The following is a 27,736-nucleotide window of genomic DNA, read 5'->3' as shown; positions in this document are numbered from 1 at the left end:
AAAGTAAGGGGTTTTTTTCCTTTCTTTCTGAAAAAGTACAGTTTTGTACCTACCATAAATGTAGATGTTCGAGTGGTTATACTGCTGCAGTCACCACACTTGGGTTATCCTGTCGTTAGGCGGTCCCGCAGTCGGCCGAATCCCAAAGTCTTGGTCCGGCGTCGGTCGTCATCACCTCTTCCCTGACGTCAGTGCGACAGGGGTATAAAAAGAGACAGCCAACGCCATTTTCTTCAGTTTTTCTTGCCCCAGATGTCAGGTGCCCCTAAGTAGGAAGGCAATACAATAGCTATGCAACAATACCTTAGTAGATAAGCAATAGTACTAGCTGTTAGCAAATACACCATATAGACATGCATCCAATAGATTGTAGTACATGGAGTTGTAACCAGCACCCTGGTATGTAGAGGGGATGGAGGGAGGGTAACCTGGACTGCAGCAGTATAACCACTCTAAGATCTACATTTATGGTAGGTACAAAACTGTACTATGTTCATCGTGCTATACTGCTGCAGTCATCACACTTGGGTAGAATCCCAAAGCTATGGAAGGGTGGCTGGTACTAAACTGGGCTAGGTGATGCTAGGATGCCCTGCAGAACTGCAGTGGCAAAACCAGCCCTGGTTTTTGAGTATAATGGAAGGTTGTAGTGCTTGGTAAAGGTGTGCACTACTCCAAGTAGCTGCCTCCAGAATGTCTTTGGTTGGAACCCCTCTGAGAAAGGCTGCTGAGGTTGCAGTAGCCCTGGTAGAATGGAATCTAATATTGATAGGCACTGCCTTCCCATGGTGCGAGTAGCAAAAGCGGATACAATGTGCTATCCATTTGGAGATGGTCTGTTTTGAAATAGCCTTTCCTTGTGAACCTGCAGCATATGATACAAAGAGTTGGTCAGTTTTTCTGAAGTTCTTTGTCTTATCTAAATAGTAACGTAGCTGTCTGTGAATGTCCAAAGAGTGAAGGAGCCTTTCTCCTTTATTCTGTGGGTTAGGATAAAAGGTGGGTAAATGAATAGTCTGATTCAAAGCCACACTGGATACTACCTTAGGCATGAAGGTAGGGTTAGTTCATAAAGAGACTATCCTGATGGAAAATGATGAAAGGTTCCACTGCCATAAGTGCTTGTAGTTCTGAGACCCTGCGTGCTGAGGTAATAGCCAGTAACAAGGCTGTTTTCCAAGACAAGTATTGTAGTTCTGCTGAGAATGCTGGTTCGAAAGGAGGTAGTGTTAACTTTTCTAAAACGAAGTTCAGGTCCCAAGTTGGTGTTGGTGGTTTTCTGGGGGGTCTTGTATTCTTAGCCCCTCTGAGAAACTGTCTAAATAAAGGGTGTGAGAAAATTGGGGGATCCGTATTATATTGAGCTGAAATGGCTGAAGCATGGATCTTAATGGAGAAGGAAAGGCCTTTGTGTAGCATCTCAGTTAGCTATTGCAGTATGTGAGGAATGTTTAGAATCCAAGGATTTTGACCTTTAGCCTGGTGCCATGCACAAAATCTTTTCCATTTGTCTGAGTAAGTCTTCCTGGTGCTGGGCCTCCTGGCCTCCATAATTACATTCAGGACGTCCTTTGAGAGAAGTGTTTATTGATAATTTAAGGAATTCTCCATGCAGCTAAATTTAAAGTTTTGAGCTGGCTGTGACAGTAGTGGGAACTGAGGAAAGATCCATGGAGGGCTGTAAGTCAAGTTCCTTAGTAATGGGCACCAGTGCTGGCGTGGCCAGTCCGGAGCAATGAGGATCATTTGTGGTCTCTCTGATCTGACTTTCAATAATACCTTGGTCAATAGAGGTAGTGGAGGGAAGGCATAGACCGTCAGTGTTGTCCAACTGAATGATAGAGTGTCCACTTTCCAGGCTAGGGAGTGATAAGTCCTTGTGCAGAACTTTTGTAGTTGGCAATTGTTGGGGGATGCAAATAGATCTATGTCTGGACATCCCCATCTTTGAGTTATCATTGAAAATACTTGTGGGTGTAGACTCCACTCGTGGGGGTCTGCCAATATGTTTTCCTTTCCTGGCAGGAATTGTGCTTGTAGTTGTACTTGGTAGGTCAAAGCTGTGTTCCATAAGGTCACAGCCTGTCTGCATAAAGGGTAGGAGTGTGTTACTCCCTGATTGTTTATGTTCCACATAACTGTGGTGTTGTCTGTCCTTATTAGAAGTTGTCCTGGATGCAAGAGGTCCTTGAAGGCAGTCAGGGCATTTTGCACAGTTAGCATCTCCTTTTGGTTGATGTGAAGATGCATTTGTTTTGCAGACCATTTGCCCTGTATGCACTGTCCTGCCATGTGTGCTCCCCAGGCGTAGTCTGAAGAATCTGTTGTCATGGTTTGGTTTGCTGGAGGTAAGATGAAAGGAAGACCCTTGTTTGTTTGACATTTTTGAGCCCACCATAGGAACTCTTTTTGAAGGCAGAGAATGATAGGTATATTTGCTTCGAGGCTGTGCCTGTGTTGAGACCATACACTTTTCAGGTACCATTGTAATTTTCTCATATGCAGCTTTGCATATGGGATTAGTTGAATGCATGATGCCATGAACCCCAATGCCTGCAGGATTTTCCTTGCAGTGAGATAGGTAAAAGTTGCTATCTTTTTGAAGTACTGAGTCAATTGCTTTTGTTTGTCTGGCGTGAGGTAAGCCATCTGGGCCGTTTTATTTAAGCTGGCACCCAGGAATATTATTTGTTGCGAGGGTATTAGTTTTGACTTCTTTTTGTTTACTGTGTACCCTAGGCAACTGAGCAGCTGCGTTACAAAAGCCAGATGCTGTAATAGAATGTCCTTGCTGTCCGCTTGGATCAGGCAGTCGTACAGATATGGGTAAATTTGTATTCCTCGTTGTCTGCAATATGCAATTACTGATGCCAGGCATTTCGTAAATACTCTGGGCGCAGTAGATAAGCCAAAGGGCAGTGCAGTGAATTGATAATGCGTTGTACCTGCCAAAAATCTGGAGGTATCTTCTGCAATCTTGTCTGATAGGGACATGCAGGTATGCCTCTGAGGTCCAACGTTACCAGCCAAGACTCCTTGCCCAGCATGGGAAGGAGCTGCTGTAGAGTGAGCATTTTGAATTTGGGTACCTCCAGGTATGTGTTCAGAATTGAGAGGTCTAAGATGGGCCTCCAGGCTTTGTCCTTTCTTGGGACTAGAAACAGTCTTGAGTAAAAACCTTGACCTTGCTCTTTTGTAGATACCTTTTGAATTGCTTTCATATCCATGAGAGCTGAAATTTGCATTTGAGCCTCTGCCCATTGGTTTGGAGGCAGATTTGGCATTCCTCTCATCCGAGGTAAAGTGTGAAAATGAAATCTGTAGCCTCGGGTAATAATGTCCAGAATCCATTTGTCCTTTGTTATGATGCGCCAATTTTGTGGAAACAGAGCCAGTTTCCCTCCCAAAGGTGCTGCCAGGGCAATTTTGCTTGGCAGGCGAAGAGGGAAGTCATTGTGTTTGTTTCCGGAAAGGATGAGATCTTTCGTCTCCACCTCTGAGTTGCTGTATGCCATTGTCTAGGCCTGAAAGAACCTTGTGGCTGGCCTCTGCCCCTTGGGTGCCTGTACCTACCTCTTTGGGGTCTGTCTGATGCAGGAAAGGACCAGTTTTTTGATGGCCAGTTTCTGCTGAAACGAGGAGGTTGTACCTGTAAAAAATCTTTAACTGTTTGCATAGATTTTGCCTTTTCTTCCATTTTCTTCAAAACTTCCTCTGCTTTGACACCAAACAACACATCTTTCTGCAATGGGGCATCCAATAACTTTGCTTTGACATGTTCTGGTAAGGCCTGTTCTTTAAGCCAAGCATGCCTACGTATGACAGACCCTGTGACAGCTGCTCTACATGAGGCTTCCAATGAATCAAAACCACACTGTAAGGTATGTTTTCCCACTTGTTCTGCTGCATGCAGCAAATCCTGTATCTTTTTCAAATCTAGTTGATCTGTCTGAGGGATCAGCTTCTGCTTTAACTGTGTAATCAAATACTGTTGGTATTTTAGCATGTGGAATTGGCAGTTTAATGCCCTCATGGCCAGTGGCAGAAGAATACACTTTCTTTCCCCATCTTTCTAATGCTCTGTAATCTCTTTCAGAAGGGAGTGGATTCTTAGCAGTAGAGGCCTTAACCCCTTTGGGACCCTGGGAAATGGTCTCGGGGTCTGCATTAGGGCTTTTGTATAGAAACTTATGAGCATCAGGAACTCGGTAGTATCGGTCTGGTTTAGCTGGAGCTGGAGGTAAGGAATCTGGGTTTAAACTGGATTCAGAGAAAACCATCCAAAATGTCTAAAACTGGAGGAATTGCCAGGGGTCTATGCTGTGGAAGAAGAAACTCAAGGAGTCTTTTCTTGGAGTCAGAGTAATCTTGGCCTTCCCAGTGGAGGTGTTCCCTCATGGTGTGTAAATAAAGTTTCCCCAAAAGAGTAGTCTTCGGGGGGGGGGGGGGGGAGACGGAGGGAATGGACTCTTCAGCATCTGAGTCTTCATAAGGAGGGAAGGAGTAATCCTGGTCATCAGAGTTGCCTGATGAAATGGATGCTTGGTCAGAGGAAGGATAAATCTTCCTCCAGTCTAGGCCTTTTGTCAGGTGGGGGTTGGGATCCCCTGATAAGGGTAATTAAATCCTCGGCCATCTTAAGCATCTGTTTTTTAGGCATAGGGGCCTGTGGGGGGGTGGCCCCAGTTTTCTAACTTTCAAGGGGGCTTTGAGCTTAGCACAAGGCTTGGCAGAGGCAGTTTTCGGTTTGAAAATACCCTCTGAGATCGAAGGTCTATTCAAAGTTTCTGGATCCCCGTCGGGGCTGGCGTCCGAGGAGTGAGGTGGAAACGGATCCTGAGGCCGAACGGTTTCGGTTTGGGATGCAGTCAAATTCTGAATCAGCGGTAGTCAGGGGCTGCGAAGGCGCCTCTCTGAAAACCGGAGAACCGGCATCAGGCCTTGCTGAGGCCTCAGTATCTGGTCTTGGCCTTTGCTGCCGGTCCTTATCTTTGGGTTTTTTAATCATTGCTGACGTCGGTTGCTCCAACGGCATGCTATAGTTAAATTTTCTGCCAAAATAATGCTGGACGAATTCTGCCCAACGCTTTATTGTACGTTTGTTGAACCTAGCACAAAACCGACAACCAGAGACATCATGGTCTGGGCCTAGGCAAGGAATACAATAAGAATGAAAATCCTTATAAGGTATTTGTTTCCCACAAGAAATACAATTATTAACTTTGTCTGACATCGGTCTGAGGCAAGAAAAGTTTCCCCAACAGGGTACTTAGCTTTAGAGAAGACTTCAGGCTGAAACTCTATTCGAAAATTTCAGGAGCTGGCCGACCGGCACTTGCGAACTGCTTCTGCTTCAGGCACCGCGCGGCAAGAAAGACTGAAGAAAATGGCGTCTGCTGTCTCTTTTATACCCCTGTCGCACTGACGTCAGGGAAGAGGCGACCACAACTGACACCGGACCAAGACTTTGAGATTCGGCCGACTGCGGGACCGCCTGACGGCAGGATAACCCAAGTGTGATGACTGCAGCAGTATAGCACGATGAACATCATTGGTTCTGTCCAAGTAGAATCTAAGCTGTGCACGTCCAAAGAATGCAGAATTCTCTCCCCCTTGTTCTGTGGATCTGGATAAAAAGTTGGCAGATGAATAGTTTGGTTAAGAGCCACACTGGACACCACCTTAGGCATAAATGTTAGGTTTGTCCTGAGAGAGACCCTGTCTGGATAAAAAATGATAAAAGGTTCCACAGCCATGAGTGCCTGTAGCTCTGAAACTCGTCTTGCAGAAGTTATTGCTAGGAGCAGAGCTGTTTTCCAAGATAAAAACTTTATATCAGCAGTAGCAGCTGGCTGAAAAGGAGGCAGGGTGAGTTTTTCCAAGACATAGCTGAGGTCCCATGCAGGCATTGGTGATCTCCTTGGAGGCCTTAAATTGTTGGCTCCTCTGAGGTACTGATTTAATAAGGGGTGAGAAAAGATTGGTGGCTCTGTATTGTAATGAGCCGAAATGGCAGAGGCATGAATTTCAATAGATGAAAAAGATAGGCCTTTTTCCATCATCTCAGTTAAGTATCGCAAAATCGGAGGAATATTTGTCACAGCTGTATCAGTTCCTCATGCCTGGTTCCAAGCACAGAATCTCTTCTATTTTCCAGCATTAGAAATTCTAGTACTAGGACTTCTGGCCTCCAAAATTACATCCATCACAGCTTTACTGAGGTGTGTTTTGTAGGACTACATTATCCACCATGCTGCCAGGTTTAAAGTCCTCAGTTGGCTGCGCAGGATCCGATTGTTTTGCTGGGACAGCAGATGAGTTATTTGAGGTAAGGTCCAAGCTGGGCATTGAGACAAGTTCTTTAGGATTGGAAACCAGTACTGGCGGGGCCAGTCTGGTGCAATCAGTATCATTTTTGGCTTTTCCTGTCTGACCTTTAGGAGTATCTTGGGGAGGAGAGGCAGAGGGGGAAAGGCATATACTGATAGGGCATCCACTTTCCATGCTTGTCGGTGATAAGTCTTTGTGCAGAATCTTTTTAGCTGGTAGTTGTGAGGGGATGCAAAGAGATCTATGTCCGGGCATCCCCATTTCCTAGTTATCATGCTGAAGACCTGTGGATCCAGCTGCCACTCGTGGGGATCCATGAGGTTTCTGCTTAGTTCGTCTGCCAGAGTATTTTTCCTTCCTGGCAGGAATTGTGCCTGCAGATGTACTTGGTAAGTTAATGCTGTGTCCCACAAAGTCATGGCTAGTCTGTAAAGGGGTAAGAATGTGTGCCCCCCCTGCTTGTTTATATACCACATGACCGTGGTGTTGTCTGTCTATCAGTAGTTGTCCCGGATGAAGTAGGTCCTTGAAGGCTGTCAGGGCATTCTGAACAGCTAGCATCTCTTTTTGATTGATATGTAGATGCATTTGGGTTGAGGACCATGTGCCTTGAATGCATCTTCTGGCCATGTGGGCCCCCAGGCATAATCTGATGCATCCGTTGTTAGTGTCTGCCTGGCTGGGGGTAATGTGAATGGCTGTCCCTTCTTTTGGTGACAAGCCTTTGCCCACTATCGAAACTCCTGTTGTAGGCAGGGAATAAGAGTAATCATTGTTTCCAGGCTGTGGCAATGTTGAGTCCAAACACTTTTTAGGTACCATTGAAGTTTCCTCATATGCAATCTTGCATATGGAATTAGTAGGATGCAGGATGCCATGAAGCCCAAAGCCTGCAGAATTTTACTTGCAGTTAACTGGGCCTTTGTTGCCAACATTTTGAAATAGGTAGTCAGTTGCCTTTGTTTGTCTGGCGTGAGATAAGCCATCTGGGCAGTTGCATTTAAGCTTTCACCCAGGAATATTATCGCTTGAGAGGGTACTAGTTTTGATTTCTTTTCGTTGACTGTGTACCCTAGGCATGTTAGAAGTCTTTTCACAAATGCCAGATGCTGTAGAAGAATGTCCATGTTCTCTGCTTGAATTAGACAGTTGTCCAAGTAAGGATATATTTGTATTCCTCTTTGTCTGCAGAATGCAATTACTGGTGCCAGGCACTTTGTAAAGACCCTGGGCGCAGTAGATAAGTCAAAGGGCAGTGCAGAGAATTAGTAATGCATTGAGCCAGCCTTGAATTTGAGGTATCTTCTGCATAATTGTCTGATTGGGACATGCAGGTATGCCTCTTAGGTCTAGTGTCACCAGCCGAGCATGGGCAGAAGCTGCTGCAAAGTCATTATCTTGAATTTTGGTATATCCAGGAATATGTTCAATATAGATAGGTTCAGTATTGGTCTCCAGGGTCTTGTCCTTTCTGGGTACCAAGAACAGTCTTGAGTAAAATCCTTGTCCCTGCTCTTGCTCTGGTACTTGTTGAATGGCCCCCATGTCCATGAGGGATGAGACTTGTTTTTGTGCCTCTGCCCATTGATTTTTTTGGCAGATCTGGCCAGCCGTTTGCCTTTGGCAGGGGTATGCAAATGGAACTTGTAACCCTTGTGACACCCACTTGTCCTGGGTTATAATGTGCCAATTTTGAGAAAAAAGTGCTAATTCTCCCCCTAAGGGTGCTGCCAGGAGATAAGTGCTTGGTGCAGGCAGGGGGCAGGCGGGGGGGGGGGGGGGGGGGGAGTCATTGGGACGGTTTCTTGAATGGCTGTGATTTGTCTTCTCCAACTTTGGAGGTAGAAGCACCCCATTGCTTTAACCTGTAGGAACCTTGAGCCTGGGTTCTGCCCCTAGGGCATCTGGATCTGCCCCTTTGAGGTCTGTCTGATACAGGAAAGGACCAATTCTTTGTAGGCCAGTGTCAACTAAACCTAGGTGGCTGTACTTGTAAAATTCTTTGACAGTTTGCATAGATTTAGCTTTGTCCTCCATTTTCTTTAACACCTCCTCTGCCTTAACACCAAACAAGTATCATGCTGTAAAGGTGCATCTAATAATTTAACTTTGACATGATCAGGTAGATTTTGTTCCTTTAACCAAGCATGCCTCCTAATTACAGGACCCATAACTGTGGCCCTGCAGGAGGCCTCCAAAGAATCAAAACCACATTGCAAAGTATGCTCTGCAACTTGTTCAGCTGCATGCAATAAACCCTGCATTTCCTTGTTTTCTGCACATTCAGAGTTTAATAACATTTTCTGTTTAAGCAATGCCATGACATGTTGCTGATATCTGAGCATATGAAACTGACAGTTTAAGGCCCTTATAACCAAGGTTGCAGATGTGTAAACCTTTTTCCCCCATCTATCCAGTGCCCTAGAATCTCTGACAGAGGGGGTAGGGTTTTTTGCAGCAGAGGCCTCAACTCCTTTGGGACCCTGTGAAATAGTTTCTGGGTCTGCAGCAGGGTTTTTAAAAAGGAATTTATGAGAGTCAGGAGCCCTGTAATATCTATCAGACTTAACAGGAACTGGAGGTAAGGAGTCAGGGGTAAGACTAGACTCCTAAAACACATAATCTACAATATCTAGCACAGGTGGGATGGCTAATGGCCTGTGTTGAGGTAGTGAGAGGAAATCCCTGAGACTCTTTTTAGCTTCTGAAAAATCTTGGCTCTCCCAGTGGAAATGCTCCCTCATGGTATTCAAGGTTTCCCCAAAAGAATAGTCCTCTGGAGGAGAAGCTGAAGGTATAGATTCTTCAGCATCAGAATCCTCATAAGGGGAAGAGAATATTCCTGATCAGAAGAAATAAAAACCTGATCTGAAGATTCAATAGTCGGTCTCTTGCCTAGGCCTCTTATCAAGAGGGGGGAGGGAACCCCTGATCAAGGTAACCAAGTCTTCGGCCATTTTGAGCATCTGTTTTTTGGGCATAGAGGCCTGTCCACGTGGCTCTTGAGTTTGTTTCTTTGCTTTAGAAGGTGCTTTAGTCTTTGCCTTTGAAGCTGAGGTTGGCTTAATGTAAAGATGTTTAGGTCGGAATACACCCTCAGAAGCCGGTGCCTGCTCAGCGGCTCCAGACCCATCTGAAGGAATAGTATCTGAGGCTCCAATACCTCAAGTTTCCAGCGGCATGGCCGACTCCACGTGCGAGTCGGTTGCGGGCTGCGACTCTAAAGTAGCGGGCATCAGGGGCTGCGAAAGCACCTCACTGAGAACTGGCGAAAGGCTTGGGAGATGCTTAGTCGTCGGTTTTGGGCCTCAGTTGTGTCTCTCCTTTTCATTGTGTTTTTTGTGAACTCCGGTAGTCGGATGGCTATCCGACATTTCTGGGTAATTAAACCGGCGTCCAAAATAGTTTAAAGCAAAATCATACAGACGCTTAATAGTGTGTTGGTTAAATCTAGCACAAAACCGACAACCAGCAACATTGTGATCAGGGCCTAGGCAAGGAATACAGTAAGAATGAAGTCCTTATGAGGTATTTGCTTTCCACAAGAAATACAATAATTAACGTTTTCTGACATTGGTCTGGAGCAAGAAAAAAAGTTTCCCCAATGGGGTACTTAGCTTTACTGAAGACCTCGGATCTGAAAGAACACGAAAATCTCAGGAGTCGGCCGACTGGCACTTGCGAACTGCTTCTGCTTCGGGCACCGCACGGCAAGAAAGACTGAAGAAAATGGCATCGGCCACATCTTTTATACCCCTGACGACCTGGCAACAGCAGCCGATGCAGGACCCAGGACTTTGGAATTCAGGCCAACTGAGGGCAACCTGCCAGCAGGATTACCCAAACATAATGACTGCAACAAAGAACATCATATAGCACAGTTTTTATTACATTTAGTTTTCTTACATTTGTAGAACAGCCTGTGTATTATATTAATATTTACAATGACACAGAATTATCTACAAAACTCAATCGAGCTGGGCTGGCAGCCTTTCAGTTTTTCACCTCCCCTCCCCGAGAACTCAAGCTAGTTTTTCAAGTGTCCCTTGAGAAATGTTACTTGAGATGGTTAGGGTCTGAGTATACCTCACCCCATTCCCTGTCTTGAAAGCCCATCTGCTTTAGCATTGCTAATCCCACTGTGGTGCTGCACATACCATATGCTTGCAACCTTAGCCTCCATCTTAGCAACTTAGCATTTTGCTGGCTGGCGTGGGGTAACCATGTTAGGGGATTGTGATCTGTAACTACAGTGAATTTCCTTCCATACAGATAAGGCTGAAGTTTCTTCAGTGCCCACACTATGACTAGACATTCCTCATCTATAGCAGCATAGCATTCCTCACTTGGTTGGATCCTACAACTGACAAACCACAGGGTGCTGTTCTCCCTCTTAAGAAATCTGGCTAAGTACAGCCACCACCCCATGGTTTAAAGCACCCACCTGCACAACAAATTATTTGCTTTAATCTGGACTGGCCAACACAACAAAGCTTCTTTAAGCTTCTGGAATGCCTGCTCACATGTTGTGGTCCACACTACCTTATCTGGCCTGTTTTTCCTCGTCAGGTCTGTGAGGGGAGCAGCTATGGTACTATAACTAGGGACGAACTTCCTATAGTACCCTGCTGTCCCTAAGAATGCCCTCATCTGCTTTTTGGTAACAGGTGCAGGCCATGCCTGAATGGCTTCCACTTTGGCAGGTTCTGGCCTGATCTTACCACTCCTCCTCTATGTCCCAATGTGGAGACCTATGCAAAACCCATCTGACATTTGCTTGGCTTAAAAGGTCAACCCTGCCCATGTTGAAAGTGCTCGTCAGGAATGGCTGTAGATGGTAATATCTAGGTATGCAAGGGCAAACCCTCCTGCTAGGATATGATCTACCAGCCTCTGGAAAGTCACTGGGGCATTTTTCATCCCAAAGTGCATCTTTGTGAACTCATACAAGCTAAAAGGAGTCACAAAGGCTGACCTCTCTCTTGCACTGGGAGTCAAAGGCAGCTGCCAGTAACCCTTGGTAAGATCAGTGGTGGTTAAGATACTTAGCCCCACCCAGCTGCTTTAGGGCCTCATTTATCCTAGGCATGGAATAAGCATCTGACTCTGTGTGACTATTTAATTTCCTAGTCCACACAGAACCTGGTGCTGCTATCCTTCTTTGGCATCAGCACCACTAGGGAATTAACCTAGTTCCAACATCTCCTGCATCTCCTCCCACAGAGTATGACTCTCTCAGGCACCCTAAAAGGAGCCTGCTTAATAGGCCTTTGGGGTCCTGTAGCCACCTGGTGCTGCACCAGGTGGGTGCACCCTGATTTCCCAGTGAACATGTCCCCAAACTCCTGTAACACTGCTCAGATTTCTGGAACCTGGGTAGGAGAGAGCTGCTGGGACATTGCTACCCCTCCCACTGAGGTGTCAGTCTGAGCCATCTCTCTCAGACTCCTCCTGCAATCCACTGCAAATACTCAGCACAAGGGCCTCCCTATTATGGTCACGTTTTATCATGTTAATATGGTACAATGTGTGCTCCTGCCTAGCAGTTGCACCATGTAGTTACCACTACTTACCTTTCTTACCACTTTGTAGGGTCTCTCCCGAAATACCTGCAGCTTGTTGTGTCTGACAGGAATAAGAACCATTACCTGCTTCCCTACAGCATACTCTCTAGCTTGAGCATCTCTCTCATACCAGACCTTTTTCTGCTGTTGAGCTTCTGCCACGTTCTCCTGGGCCAAGCCCATGAGTTCCCTAAGCCTTGTCCTCAGGTTTAGAACATACGTCACAACAGACTCCTTGCGAGATTCACACTCACCTTCCCACTCATCATGAATTAAGTCTAGAGGCCCCCCTCACCCTATGCCCATACAGCAACTCAAAGGGTGAAAAAAGTACAGTTTTGTACCTACCATAAATGTAGATGTTCGAGTGTTCACACTGCTGCAGTCATCACACTTGGGTTATCCTGCCATCAGGCGGTCCCGCAGTCGGCCAGAGTTCCAAAGTCTTGGTCTGGCGTCAGTTGCTGTCGCTTCTTCCCTGACGTCACTGTGCCAGGGGTATACAAGAGGCATCAGACGTCATTTTCTTCAGTTTTTCTTGCCCCAGATGTCAGGTGCCCCTAAGTAGGTAGGCAATACATATTGCTAACAAAACATGTAGAAGGAATAAAAGGAATACCTTCAGTTACAAGCAAATACACCACAAAGGTTGTACAGGATAGAAAGGTATAGAAAAGTTCAGCTAGGTCAGAGGGGATGGAGGGAGGGTAACCTGGACTGCAGCAGTGTGAACACTCGAACATCTATATTTATGGTAGATACAAAACTGTACTATGTTCATCGTGTTAAACTGCTGCAGTCCTCACACTTGGGTTGAACCCCAAAGCTAAGGATGGGCGGTGGAACTAAACAGGGTTTGGAGAAGCTAGTAGGCCCTGCAGAATGCAGTGGCAAAGCCAGCTATGGTTTTAGAGTATAGAGGTAAGTGATAGTGCTTGGTGAAGGTGTGCACTGAACTCAAGTTGCAGCCTCAAAAATATCCTTGGTTGGTACCCCTTTGAGGAAGGCCGTTGATGTTGCTGTAGCCCTGGTGGAATGGGGTCTAATGTTACCAGGTACAGGTTTCCCATGGTGTGTGTAGCAGAAACGGATACAATGTCCTATCCATTTTGAAATTGTCTGTTTTGAGATAGCCTTTCCTTGTGATCTTGCAGCATAGGATACAAAGAGCTGGTCAGATTTCCTGAAAGCCTTAGTTTTATCCAAGTAATAACGTAATTGCCTGTGAATGTCCAAAGAATGTAGGAGCCTTTCCCCTTTGTTCTGGGGGTTTGGATAAAAGGTGGGCAAATGAATGGTTTGGTTTAGGGCCACACTGGATACCACCTTTGGCAAAAGGAAGGGTTAGTTCGTAAAGCGACTCTGTCTTGATGAAAAATGATGAAAGGCTCCACTGCCATTAGGGCCTGTAACTCTGAGACTCTTCGTGCTTAAGTTATTGCTAGCAGCAGGGCAGTTTTCCATGATAGAAACTGTAAATCAGCTGTAGAAGCTGGTTCAAAGGGCGAAAGTGTAAGTTTTTCCAAAACGAAGTTGAGATCCCAAGTTGGTGTTGGTGCTCTTCGGGACGGTCTTCTGTTCTTAGCTTCTCTGAGGTACTGTCTTAGTAATGGATGTGAAAATATAGGAGGATCCGTGTTGTAATGAGCTGAAATAGCTGAGGCGTGGATCTTAATAGACGAGAAGGAAAGTCCTTTGTGCAACATCTCAGTTAAATATTGTAGAATCTGAGGAATATTTGGGACAAGCTGATTCTGGCCTTTAGCCTGGTTCCAGGCACAGAATCTTTTCCATTTGTCTGAACAGGTTTTCCTGGTGCTGGGCCTCCTGGCCTCCAGAATGACATCCATAACAGCTTTAGAGAGAAGTGTTGTCTGGTTGTTTAGGTAATTTGCCATGCAGCCAGATTTAAGGTCTTGAGCTGGCTGTGTAGGATCTGATGGTTTTGCTGAGTGAGCAGGTGAGGAATTTGAGGTAAAATCCATGGTGGGCCTTGAGCCATGTTCCTTAATATCGGATACCAGTGTTGGCGTGGCCAGTCTGGAGCAATGAGTATCATTTGTGGCCTCTCTAATCTGGCTTTCAGCAGCACCTTTGCCAGAAGAGGCAGTGGAGGAAAGGCATACACTGTTAATGTTTTCCAACTGAATGAGAGGGAGTCCACTTTCCAAGCCAGTGTGTGGTATGTCCTTGTGCAAAATTTCTGTAGTTGGTATTTTTGGGGGGAGGCAAACAGATCTATGTCTGGGCTCCCCCATTTTTGAGTTTTCATTGTGAATACTTGTGGATCTAGTTTCCACTCGTGAGGATCTATGATGTTTCTGCTTAGATTGTCTGCCAATGTGTTTTTCTTTCCTGGCAGGAATTGTGCTTGTAGTTGAACTTGGTAGGTCAGTGTTGTGTTCCACAAGGTCACTGCTTGCCTGCATAGGGGGTAGGAATGTGTGCCCCCCTTGCTTGTTTATGTACCACATCACTGTGGTGTTGTCCGTCTTTATTAGTAGTTGTCCTGGATGTAGGAGGTCCTTGAAAGCGGTTAGAGCATTTTGTACAGCTAGCATCTCTTTTTGATTGATATGTAGATGCCTTTGATCTACAGACCATTTGCCCTGAATACACTGTCCTGCCATGTGCGCTCCCCAGGCATAATCCGATGCATCCGTTGTTATAGTTTGCCTGGCTGTTGGTAAGGTAAAAGGCTGACCCTTGTTGAGGTGACATGCCTGAGCCCACCATAGAAACTCCTGTTGAAGGCAGGGAATGAGTGGTATTACGGTTTCCAAGCTGTGGCTGTGTTGAGTCCATACGCTTTTCAGGTACCATTGTAATTTCCTCATATGCAGTTTTGCATATGGTATTAGTAGTATGCAAGATGCCATGAATCCCAAGGCCTGCAGAATTTTTCTTGCACGGAGTTGGGTCTTTGTTGCCATCATTTTGAAGTACCAAGTCAGTTGTCCTTGCTTGTCTGGCATGAGATAAGCCATCTGGGCCGTTGTATTTAAGCTGGTACCCAGGAATATTATGTCTTGTGAGGGGCACTAGTTTTGACTTCTTTTCGTTTACTGTGTACCCTAGGCAACTTAATGGGTTTTTGACAAACGCCAGATGCTTTAAAAGAATGTCCTTGCTTTCTGCTTGAATAAAGCAGTCGTCCAGGTATGGATATATTTGAATTCCTCTTTGTCTGCAGTATGCAATTACTGGTGCCAGGCAATCTGTGAAGACCCTGGGCACAGTAGATAAGCCAAAGGGCAGTGCAGAGAATTGGTAATGAGTTGAACCTGCTATAAAATCGGAGGTATCTTCTGCAATCTTGTCTGATAGGGACATGCAGGTATGCCTCCTTGAGGTCCAACGTTACTAGCCAAGTCTTCTTGCCCAGCATGGGAAGAAGTTGCCGTAATGTTAGCATCTTGAATTTGGGTACTTCGAGATATGTGTTTAGAATGGAGAGGTCCAGAATGCGTCTCCAAGCTTTGTCCTTCCAGGGAACTAGAAAGAGTCTCGAGTAAAATCCTTGTCCCTGCTCCTGTGTAGGAACCTGTTGAATGGCTCTCATGTCCATGTGAGCTGTAATTTGTTTTTGAGCCTCTGCTCATTGATATGGTGGCAGGTTTGGCATTCCTTTTATCCTTGGTAAAGTGTGAAAGTGGAATCTGTTTCCTTGAGAGACAATATTTAGTACCCATTTGTCTTTTGTGATGATGCCCCAGTTGTCTGCAAAAAGTGTTAGTTTTCCTCCCAAGGGAGCTGCCAAGAGGAATTTGCTTGGCAGTGAGGGGTAAGTCATTGCGTTTGTCTTCTGGTAGATTGAGACCAGTGTCTCCTCCTTTCTGGGTTGTGGCACCCCATTGTCGAGGCTTGTAAGAGCCTTGTGGCTGATCTCTGCCCCTTGGGCGTCTGTATTTGCCCCTCTGTGGTCTGTCAGAAGCTGGAAAGGACCAGTTTTTGGTTGGCCAATTTCTGCTGAAATGAGGGGGTTGAACCTGTAAAAAATCCTTGACCGTCTGCATAGATTTTGCTTATCCTCCATTTTCTTTAAAACCTCTTCTGCTTTTACACCAAATAAAACATCCTGCTGTAAAGGTGCATCCAATAATTTTGCTTTCACATGATCAGGTAAAGTTTGTTCTTTTAACCAAGCATGCCGACGTATGACGGACCCTGTCACTGCTGCTCTACAAAGAAGCTTCCAATGAATCAAATCCACATTGCAAAGTAGGTTTTCCCACTTGTTCAGCTGCATGCAACAAATCTTGCATTTCCTTGTAATCAGGCTGCTCTGTAGGTGTGATCATTTTTTGTTTTAATTGAGACATCAAATATTGTTGATATTTCAGCATGTGAAACTGACAATTTAAGGCCCTCATAGCTAGAGTAGCTGAGGAATATATATTTTCTTTCCTCATCTGTCTAGTGCTCTAGAATCCCTTTCAGAGGAACAGGATTTTTAGCAATAGAGGCCTTAACCCCCTTTGGGACCCTGGGAAATGGTTTCTGGGTCAGCAACAGGGCTTTTATATAGGAATTTGTGAGAGTCAGGGACTTGCTAGGTATAGGTCTCCCTTCTTCCCAAACGCATCTGAAGTAGCACACTGTCTATCAGCTAACCAGATCCTCATGTCCTCAGGCAAAGTGCTAAGGGCTTGTTCCCGCACCAAAAAGTCTGCCAGCCCTTCAGATGTGGTGACCTGACATCCCCTCAGACAGACATCCACTCACCCACCTATGAAAACAAGTGCTCAGTTCATTCACACACACATCTGCCTTGCATTTGTGTTCACCAAACTTTTTCCTATAGGCTTCAGCTGTTAACTTAAAAAATTCTAACAGACAATTATTAGCAGTATACACAAAAAATTCACGATTAGGAAGTTTAGACAACACAGTTACAGCTTTACCATGGAGTAAGGGGGTCAGGAACTGTACCAAGAGCCTTTGGTCAAAATCATACTGTTTACATACCCTCTCAAAACATATGAATGAAACTATCAAAAGTATCCCCCTTTGTAAACTGCGGAAGAAATTTGCAGACAATTTGTGCTTCTGGGGTCCGGCTACTCCCTTTCTCATTACCTCCATGACTCTAGTGAAGAGTCAGCATCTCCTTTTTGTGCTGCCTCTGCCTCTCCTTTTCTCCTCAGCTTCCATTTCCAAACACCTGGCCTGCAACTCAAGTCTCTCTAGCTTCAGATGGATTTTTAATCCTATGCAGAAAGATTAAGCTGTCCATTCTCTGAGTGTTGTATATCTCCACGGCTAGTCTGATCGTCCTCCTGACTGCAATTTGTTGATGCAGCTGTGACAAACCTGCAATCATGTCTGCTTTAGTCAGGTTTCCATGCACCATTCCTTTAGCCTGGCACATCTTAGCCAACTGACTCCTTGTCAGTTTACCGTATTCCTCTGCTGACATGCTTGCCTGCTCTCCCTGACTAACAAAGCTAACAAAATAAATAAAACAATTGTGAACTGAACTCTGAATATTCACTGTGTGGCTGATTCAGAGTACAAAAACACCTTCGGTGATCACTGTCCACAAGCTAAAGGAATTCACTATCCGCACCACTACATGCCAATTAGTATATGATGTGGCTAACTCACCACAATTAAACAAATATTTGATGTGGATATCCCACAAATTAATATGCGGCACTCATGCACTGCTCCAGTATCAAACAGCCTCAATATTTACCACTAACACCAGTGGGGGTGTGCACATTGGGAAGGATAACAAACACACACACACACACACACACACACACACACACACACACACACACACACACACACACACACACACACACACAGTAAAGTACAATTTCCACTATGAGCACAGAGATCACAGTCAAGATGGGGCTGGTTTCTCCCTTTCTCTCCAGATCCCCAATAAGACTCGCCACTGGCACAGCGAGAGTGGAGTCCTTAGCCAGGGTTCCAAGGCAAGTCCTCCCAGCACTCCCTCTGTCCAACCAGTGCTTCGTGTCCTTGCCCAAGTATCTGACACACACACACTTTGATATGACTTATATACATCCACACAGACACTCCTGCGGAAGGCTGGCACAGGTTCACTAGATATGCCCCTTCTGTCCAGGCTATATGGTAGTAATTCAGTGCCACCAGAACCCCTAATATCAGCTACTAATAAGGCCCTTACCAAAGGGTGTCCAATTTTACTGTCCATTATTACTATCCAATTAGTATGACTAACAGCAAAGCTTATTGGAGTGGCTTGGAGAGTATCACTATATACATGCAATGTACTCTAGAGCTTAAATTATTTCTACTCAAACAGCCGCAGTTGAAAGGTTTACAATTTTTTTATTTTATTTTACATTTACTGGGAAAGTCCGACTGGAACAAGGTCCATTTACAGCGGGGGCCCGGGGAGAAAAGCTCCATAACATAACGGTACAAATACAATAAATGACAAAAAAAATTCTGTACAGAGGCATATATACAATCAGAGCTCCATATGACAACACATAATCCACGAATGACAGAAAATTTCTATACAGTGGCATATATACAATCAAGGAGATTTTTCATACCCTAGTTTGATTTGAGCAAGCTTGGTATATAGATAGCAAAATGTTGAATTCTGTATTGGTAGTACAAAGCATAACAATGAAGGAATGGAATCTGGAAAATAATGTTATTTGGGAGATATGTCATAGCGTGAGAAATAGTTTGTAGGATAGCAGTTCCTGAAGGGGAATATTTGAGTAGTACAGAATAGCTGAGGTAAACCGTGAGGAGATGAGGTGTGGCAAGTTCAGAGGAGAGCAGAAAATATTTCATGTGATACAGGGACAGAGCCATGATTGCAAGAGGTGTGACTTTAGTGATGTCTTGAAAAGCGAGATGGACGGTGCAGAGGAGATACTTTGGGGGAGGTTATTCCATTCCCTAGCAATGGTGTAGGAGAATAGACTTTTCCCTGCAGTGTTACTGGCTTTGCTTATGCAGAGCAGGGTTGTATTGGATGAGCATAGAGGGCAATTTGCAGAATATTGGTTTAGAAGCTGGTTTAGGGATGGGGTTTTCTGAGGGTTCCTTTTTATGTTGAAGGTATTGGTAAAGGAAAATATTTAATAATAAATAAAAACAAGACAAATCTCAATTCAACACAGTGCTAGTCAAGAGTTCAGACAAAGGAAAATGCTTACAATAATAATGTAGAATGGTCTGACAAACATAGAAAACAGCTAGTATAATGTTCTAAATAACTTACATACAGAACAAAGGCAGAGTGCTGGTGATGTCAGTTCTGAAGATAAATGCAAAACGCAGTCTCTTTCTCTCAGAGATCTCTTAAATTGATAATACATCACTGCTGACTCATTTTAGATTACATCATTCTTGACACTTATCTGGTTCCCAGGCTACCAGAAAATCTAAATTTACATTTCTTAGTAAGCTTGCACCTGGTCAGAAAGCCACAATAAAAATGTAAAATCTAGCAATTAACTCTGGTCTCAAAACAATAGAAATAATTCCTTCATCCAGCCATCCTGTCTCAGAGCCTTGAGATTAAACAGTCATAATATACTTTACTTTATCAACTTTCTACCAAGCAGGGTGCACTGTGGTTACAGTTTTAAGGTTCCGAACATATAACAGTTTTTCTTATATTTAGTTTTCTTACATTTGTAAAATGTGGATTATATTAATATTTACAATGACATACAATTATCTACAAAATTCTATCTAGCTGGGCTGGCAGCCTTTCATTTTTTTCACACAGGGAAATTACTGAAGGGTCAGAAAGGCTTTTATATAAACACATGTGGCCTCAGGAACTTTACAGAACCTTCGTCAGGCTTCTTTGGAGCAGGGGCCTGGGAGCCAGAAGCCTCAGAGGCAGAAGAAATGTGCAAAAGAGCATACAAGACGGGAAGAACTTCTGAAGGTAGAGAGGAATCACTCAGTGGAAAGTCATAACACCTTTTTTGAACATCAGAAATCTGGGAACATTACCATTTAAAAAATTCAATCATGTGAAAAATAGTGTCTCCAAAAGGAAACTCTTCAATGAGGGAAATCAGGAGAAACGGAATCTTATTTCTCAGACCCCAGACCCCAAAGGATTGAATTTGCCAGGAGTATGCCACAGTCTCCTCTCCAGAATCCAAGTCCACCTCCCCCTCACAGGAATAAGAATCTCTAGGTCTTTTAGGAGAAGACTATCAGGGAATATGGGAAGGAGCAGGAAAACCCCTGAGGGGGCTTCAAAACCATATGGGCCTTGAAAACACCCTGAGTGAAATCCTGTCACTGTGTGGATCCTTAGCTACAGCCACGTCTGGTTTTCTGTTTTTTCAAAGGAAAATCAACACCAACAAACATGGGGTGGGGAGAGAGAGTCAGTCCCTTGCCTAATTTCAAGAAGGAAATCAGGGACTTCCTCCCTAACCAGAATATAGGGAATCCCCCTAGGCCCCTCAATTAGCTGCGGTTCCCACTCTTCCAAAGCAGACACAGGCATAGCTTAAGTGAAAGTGTGGGTAGGCAGACCCATGTCAGCCTCCAACTGGGTTGGAACAAAGGTGGTTGTCTGAGGAACCATAAGGTCCACTGGCTCTTCATCCAACCTGTCAGAGATGTCCAGAGGAGGCTAGACTGAAGAAGAATCATTATGTATTTTTTTCTTATTTCTTAAGTGATGGCTGAACTTTGAGACAGGAGAATTTGGAAGCCATGGAACCCTGAGCCAGAAGCTTCAGTCACTGGTTTTCTAAAAAGAAAGGGAAGACAGACCTGCTGTGCAAAAAGTACAGTTTTGTACCTACCATAAATGTACATGTTCGAGTGTTCACACTGCTGCACTTGAGCCAAGTTCCTTAAGTAGGGTACCAGTGCTGGCATTGGCAGTCTGGAGCAATCAGGATCATCTGTGGTTTTTCTTGTCTGGCTTTTAGGAGTACCTTTGAAAGGGGAGGCAGTGGCGGGAAGGCATAAACTTTCAGGTTTTTCCAGCTGAACAAAAGAGCATCCACTTTCCATGCTTGTTTGTGATAAGTCCTTCTGCAGAATCTTTGTAGTTGGCAATTCAGTGGGGAGGCAAAAAGTTCTAGGTCTGGGGATCACCATTTTTGCATTAACATGCTGAAGATTTGTGGATTCAATTTCCATTCGGGAGGGTCCAGGATATTTCTGCTTAGATAGTCTGCCAGAGTATTTTTCTTTCCTAGCAGGAATTGTGCTTGCAGGTGAACTTGATATGTTAGAGCTGTGTTCCACAAGGTCATGGCTTGCCTGCATAGGGGATAAGAATGAGTGCCCCCTTGCTTGTTTATGTACCACATTACTGTGGTGTTGTCTGTCTTTAGTAATAATTGTCCTGGATGCAGAAAGTCCTTGAAAGCTGTTAGGGCATTTTGAACAGCCAACATCTCTTTTTGATTGATGTGAAGATGCATCTGGTCTGTGGCCCACTTGCCCTGAATGCATTTTCCTGCAATGTGTGCTCCCCAGGCGTAATCCGAAGCATCTGTTAGAGTTTGCTGGGCTGTGGGTTGGGTAAAAGGTTGACCCTTGTTTAGGTGACATGCCTGTGCCCACCATCGAGACTCCTGTTGTAGGCAGGGAATCATTGGTATTACTGCTTCTAAACTGTGAGAATGTTGAGTCCAAACACTTTTTAGGTACCATTGTAATTTCCTCATATGCAGTCTGGCATATGGTATTAGTAGTATGCAGGATGCCATGAATCCCAGGGCCTGCAGAATTTTTCTTGCAGGGAGATGGGACTTTTTTGCCAGTAATTGAAAATATTGAGCTAGTTGAACTTGTTTGTCTGGCGTGAGGTAAGCCATCTGGGCCATTGTATTTAAGCTGGCACCCAGGAATATAATCTGCTGCGAGGGCACTAGTTTTGACTTCTTTTCGTTTACTGTGTACCCTAGAGAAATTAGCAACCTTTTTACAAACTTCACATGCTGTAGAAGAATGTCCTTTGTCTCTGCTTGAATGAGGCAGTCGTCCAGGTATGGATATATTTGAATTCCTTTTTGTCTGCAAAATGCAATTACTGGTGCCAGGCACTTTGTGAAGACCCTGGGCACAGTAGATAAGCCAAAGGGCAGTGCAGAGAATTAGTAGTGCATTGTACCAGCTTTGAATCTGAGGTATCTTCTGCAATTTTGTCTGATAGGGACATGCAGGTATGCCTCTGAGGTCCAAAGTAACAAGCCAAGCCTTCTTGCCCAGCATGGGTAGAAGCTGCTGTAATGTCAACATTTTGAATTTTGGAATATTCAGAATTGAAAGGTCCAGTATGGGCCTCCAGGCCTTGTCCTTTCTGGGGACCAGGAAGAGTCTCGAGTAAAATCCTTGTCCTTGTTCCTGTCGTGGTACTTTTTGAATAGCTCTCATGTCTATGAAAGCTGAAATTTGTTTTTGTGCCTCTGCCCACTGATTTTGTGGCAGGTCTAGCATTCCTTTTAGCCTTGGTAAAGTACGAAAGTGGAACCTGTAACCTTGAGACACAAAATTCAGAACCCATTTGTCTTGGGTGATTGTTTGCCAGTTTTGAGAAAAAAGTGCTAGTTTTCCCCCTAAGGGGGCTTCCAAAAGGGGCGTGCTTGGCGTACAAAGGGGAAGTCACTGTGACTGTTTCCTGTAAGGTTGAGACTTGTCCTCACCTCCTTTTGGGGTTGAGGTGCCCCACTGTCATCTGTTTGAGCCTTGGGGTTGAGATCTGCCTCTTGGGCATCTGTATCTGCCTCTCTGTGGCCTGTCTGACACTGGAAAGGACCAATTCTTTGTTGGCCAATTTCTGCTAAACCGAGGTGGCTGTACCTGTAAGAAATCCTTGACTGTTTGCATAGATTTAGCTTTATCCTCCATTTTCTTTAACACCTCTTCTGCCTTAAAACCAAACAAGGCATCATGCTGTAAAGGAGCATCCAATACTTTTGCCTTAACATGATCAGGTAAACTCTGTTCTTTTAACCAAGCATGTCTTCGAATCAGAGCCTGTAACTGCGGCTCTACAAGAGGCCTCTAAAGAATCAAAACCACATTGCAGAGTATGTTTTCCCACCTGTTCAACTGCATGTAATAAATCCTGCATTTCTTTACAATCAGGAGCTTCTGAGCTTGCAAGCATTTTCTGTTTTAACTGAGCCATTAAATACTGTTGGTACTTAAGCATGTGAAACTGGCAATTTAAAGCTCTTACTGCTAAAGTTGCAGAAGTGTATACTTTCTTCCCCCCATCTATCCCAAAGCTCTGGAATCTGTCAGAGGGTACTGGATTTTTTGCAATGGAAGCCTTAACCCCTTTTGGGCCCTGGGAAATAGTTTCTGGATCAGCAGAAGGGTTTTTGTAAAGAAACTTGTGAGAGTCAGGGACTCTAATACCTATCTGGCTTGGCTGGAGCAGGGGGCAAAGAATCAGGAGATGAGCCGGATTCAGCGAACACATAATCCACAATGTCTAGCACAGGCGGAATAGCCAGCGGCCTGTGTTGAAGCAATAAAAGGAAATCCCCAAGCCTTTTCTTGGATTCTGAGTAATCCTGACTTTCCCAATGGAAATGCTCCCTCATGGTATGTAAGCTTTCCCCAAAAGAATAATCCTCAGGAGGAGAGGCTGAAGGGATAGATTCTTCAGCATCAGAGTCCTCATAGGGGGGTAGAGAGTATCCCTGGTCTGAAGAGGAATCACAGGAAATGGAAACCTGATCAGAGGAATCATAGTTCGTATCCTGCCTAGGCCTTTCCTCAGGAGGGGGATGGGAACCCCTGATTAGAGTAATGAGGTCTTCGGCCATTTTAAGCATCTGTTTCTTAGGCATGGAGGACTGTCCAGGAGAATGCTGTACTTGTTTCTTTGTCTTTAATGGTACCTTTGTCTCGGCTGTTGTTTTAATGGTAAGTTGTGAAGGTCTGAAAACACCCTCAGAAGCAGATGCCTGCTCAGCGGCTCCGGACCCATCTGAGGGATTAGTTTCCGTAGGCCCGATATCTTGAGTTTTCAGAGGCCTAGTTGTCTCCACGTGGGAGTCGGAAGCGGCCTGTGGCTCTGAAGTAGCAGGTGTCAGGGGCTGCGAAAGCGCCTCACTGAGAACCGGCGACTGGCCTAGAAGAGGTTTTGTCGTCTGTTTTGGACCTTGGATGCCTGTTTTTTCCTCGTCTTTGCGTTTTTTCGGTATTGAGGTAGTCGGTTGATCCAACGGCATAGTATAATTGAAACTTCGGCCAAAGTAGTGCAAAGCAAAAACAAAACGTCTTTTTATAGTGCCTTTGTTAAATCTAGCACAAAACCGACAACTAGTGACGTCATGATCACATAAGCATGGAATACAGTAAGAGTGGAAGTCCTTACGAGGTACTTGCTTTCCACAAGAAATACAATTATTAACTTTTTCTGACATCGGTCTGAGGCAAGAAAAAAAGTTTCCCCAACGGGGTACTTAGCTTTATTGAAGACTTTGGATCTGAAATTTGACTTCGAAAATCTCAAGAGTCGGCCGACCGGCACTTGCGAACTGCTTCTGCTTCGGGCACTGCGTGGCAAGAAAGACTGAAGAAAATGGCGTTGGATGCATCTTATATACCCCCTGGGTCACTGACGTCAGGGAAGAAGCGACAGCAATCAACGCCAGACCAAGACTTTGGAACTCTGGCCGACTGACGGCAGGATAACCCAAGTGTAATGACTGCAGCAGTGCAACACGAACATCCTTTGTTATGAAAGACTGCCAAATCTCACAAGTACGGTCACTGGCAGCACCAAGACAAATAAAGGCCCTTCTCATGCCTATTTTATGGGGAACCTGCATCTTACACTCAAATTTGCCCTTCCTGGATGACATGTACAAGGTAAAATAATGCAAAGAAAAAAGGAAAACACCCCAAAGGGGCACTTCTCTTTTGAAGGCTCAGTAGCTGTAGCCACACAATGCCTAACTGCAGACCAAAGTATAAAAGTAGCATTTGGACTGGCGGCAAAGCTGTTCTGAGGATTTGTCACTTGTATGTCCTGCATCGTAGGTGTAAGGTATACACATCTGACCTATGATTCCTGGAAGGAGCTAAAGCTTTGGTATGCTGGCTTGACATTTCGTTATCCTTGGCAGGATATCCCTTTAGTAAGGAATACTGCAACAGTGATAAGGAAGGGCAAACAGTTGGAAGTGTGACTATCAAAATAAGAAGTTTCTTTTTTTTTTATCTTTCAAATGCTTTTCAAGAAAAATTTAACATACTAATATCAATTAAATGCAGGGTTGACACTACAGTTTAACAAACAGCAGACTACAGCATTCAACACACACTACAGTAGTCTTGCAGTGTAGTCTCTTCCAGAATATACACATTCTGGTACACTACTGCAACACAGCACTGACCTTATCAAGTTGGAGGTGGTCAAGAAGTTTCCGGAAACCATCACAGAATTCAAAGAGATCCCAATATACTGGATACTGGAGCTGTTAAGATTAAACACATTAATTTTGTATATGACCAAAACATCCAAAATACAATCAGTTAAGACACATTTCAACAAACATTACTGACATTTGAAAGTGAAATTCCTTTCACTTATATGTAGAAATATATATATATATATATATATATATATATATATATATATATATATATATACATACATACATATATTCTGGAAAAATGTATTCATCATCAACTTGTACAATATCTCTCTCTTCACAATATTATAGCAGACTGTCAACATGGTTTTAGACCACATCACAGTACTACTACTGCCTTGCTTTCCTTTGTAGACACTATTAATCAGAACCGTAACAACAACTTACTCTCTTCTGCCCTCTTCATTGACCTCTCTAAAGCATTTGATATGGTCAACCACACTTTATTACTTAAGAATCTTGAATCTCTCTCCTTTGATTCCTCAGCCATTACATGGTTTAAGTCATATCTCACAAATAGAAAACAGGCAGTTCTATGGGATAACCACATTTCCTCTTTCTTGCCTGTTTCCATAGGAGTTCCTCAAGGCTCTATCCTTGGCCCACTTCTCTTTTCCCTCTTCATTAATGATCTTCAAACAATAATCCCTCAAGCTACATGCATTCAATATGCTGATGATTCTACTCATCTGCTCAGCATCTTCCACTTCAGAACTGATCTCTCTTACCCAAAATGTCTTTAATACCGTGGAAACATGGTTCTCCAGTCATCTCCTCTTACTAAATGCCAAAAAAACTAAACTTCTTCTCTTTACCCGCACTTCCAGGACCTCCCCCTTAAACTTTAATATCTCCTCTAACAATGCTAGTTTCATCTCACCTGACTCTACAACTAAACTGTTAGGTATTACCATTGATAATAATCTCTCTTTTGACCAACATATTAACAACTCTATAAAACTAGTAAACAGAAAAATAGGATCCTTGTATCGAATTAGACCATTTCTTACACCAGCTACTAGAACTAAGATCGCTCACTCCCATCTTATTTCTACTCTTCTTTATGCCTCACCCATCTTTACCAACCTCAAGAAAAACAACCTTAACAAATTAGCTACATGCTACAATAGCATTGCTCGCTTCGCTACTGGTAACCCCTACAGAACCCATCATTGTCTTAACCTGAAACAACTAGGCTGGCTTGAAATTCAAAACTATCTCGCTATCCATCAACTCATTCTGGCCCATAAAATACTGTACCAACCAAAAAACACTCCTGTACTCTCCCAACTCATAATCCCCTATAACAATCTTAACTCTCTCCGCTCTTCGAGTAAACTCTTGACTACTTCGATAAAATCTAATAACACTGCTGGTAACTCCCTATTCACCAATTCTGTACGTACAAAATGGAATTTGTTACCTACTAACATAACAATGATTTCCTCTCTGCCTCTTTTCAAACAAAACATTAAACACTTCCAAAATCACTGGCTTTGTTCCTGTTGTAAACCTGATTAACTTTCCACTATTACTACTTATCTTAAACTATCTCTCTTACTCGTTTCACTCTATTCTCCACTAAGCTTTTCTCTTCTCCCTTTTCATCCTCTCCCTGCTTCTTTCCCCGTTGACTTTCTCAACCTGCTTTCTTCGCCTCTAATCCTTTATTTTCCCTACCCCACTCTTATTGTTCCACTTTCATTACTTATTATCTTTGTATCTTTATCTCCAAATATTTTTATTTCCTGTATGATGTTATTTGGAATTTCTCTGTGTGTGGTATTAATTAATTAATGTTATACTAACTTATTAGAAGAGTTTTAAAGATGTTTGCTGTTTTTTACTAACCTGTTTTCTAAATGGCTTATTGTTATCTATGTTGATTTTTATGTATGTATAGATTTTTTACTTCTGTGGAGCTTTTCTCCTCGGGCCTCTACTGAAAATGGAAATATATCCAGCTAGACTAGCCCGGTCAACAAATGTAAAATAAAATAAAAATATATATATATATATATATATATATATATATATATATATATATCATCATTGTCTTTCGGCTTTTCCCATTAAAATTCGCCACAGCCAGATCATCTCTTTCCATTTCTTCCTATCCTCTGCATCTTGCTCTGTCACACCAACCGCCTGCATGTCCTCTCTCACCACGTCCATAAACCTTATCTTAGGCCTTCCTCTATTCCTCTTACCTGGCAGCTCCATCCTTAGCATCTTTTTCCCAATATACCCATCATCCCTCCTCAGCACATGTCCAAACCAACGTAATCTCGTCTCTCTTGCTTTGTCTGCAAACTGTCCAACATGAGCTGACCCTCTAATATACCGATTCCTAATCCTATCCATCCTAGTCACACCGATTGCAAATCTTAACATCTTTAACTCTGCCACATCCAGCTCTGACTCCTGCCTTTTTGTCAA

General features: G+C 43.9%; 1 protein-coding gene across 1 annotated transcript in view; it reads right to left on the bottom strand.

Moving 5' to 3' along the window:
* SPG21 (SPG21 abhydrolase domain containing, maspardin) overlaps window positions 1-27,736 on the bottom strand; it is a gene marked incomplete in the record, with an annotated part of 640,586 nt that overhangs the window by 238,999 nt on the left and 373,851 nt on the right. The window contains 1 exon segment of the mRNA XM_044078676.1: window positions 25,259-25,339. Within this exon segment, the coding sequence (XP_043934611.1) occupies window positions 25,259-25,339 (81 nt within the window).

Source organism: Protopterus annectens, chromosome 7.part1, assembly GCF_019279795.1.
Source record: "Protopterus annectens isolate FY-2018-M chromosome 7.part1, PAN1.0, whole genome shotgun sequence".
Taxonomy (NCBI): domain Eukaryota; kingdom Metazoa; phylum Chordata; order Ceratodontiformes; family Protopteridae; genus Protopterus; species Protopterus annectens.
Note: the sequence above shows the minus strand (reverse complement) of the source record. Positions and strands in the feature narration are given on the sequence as shown.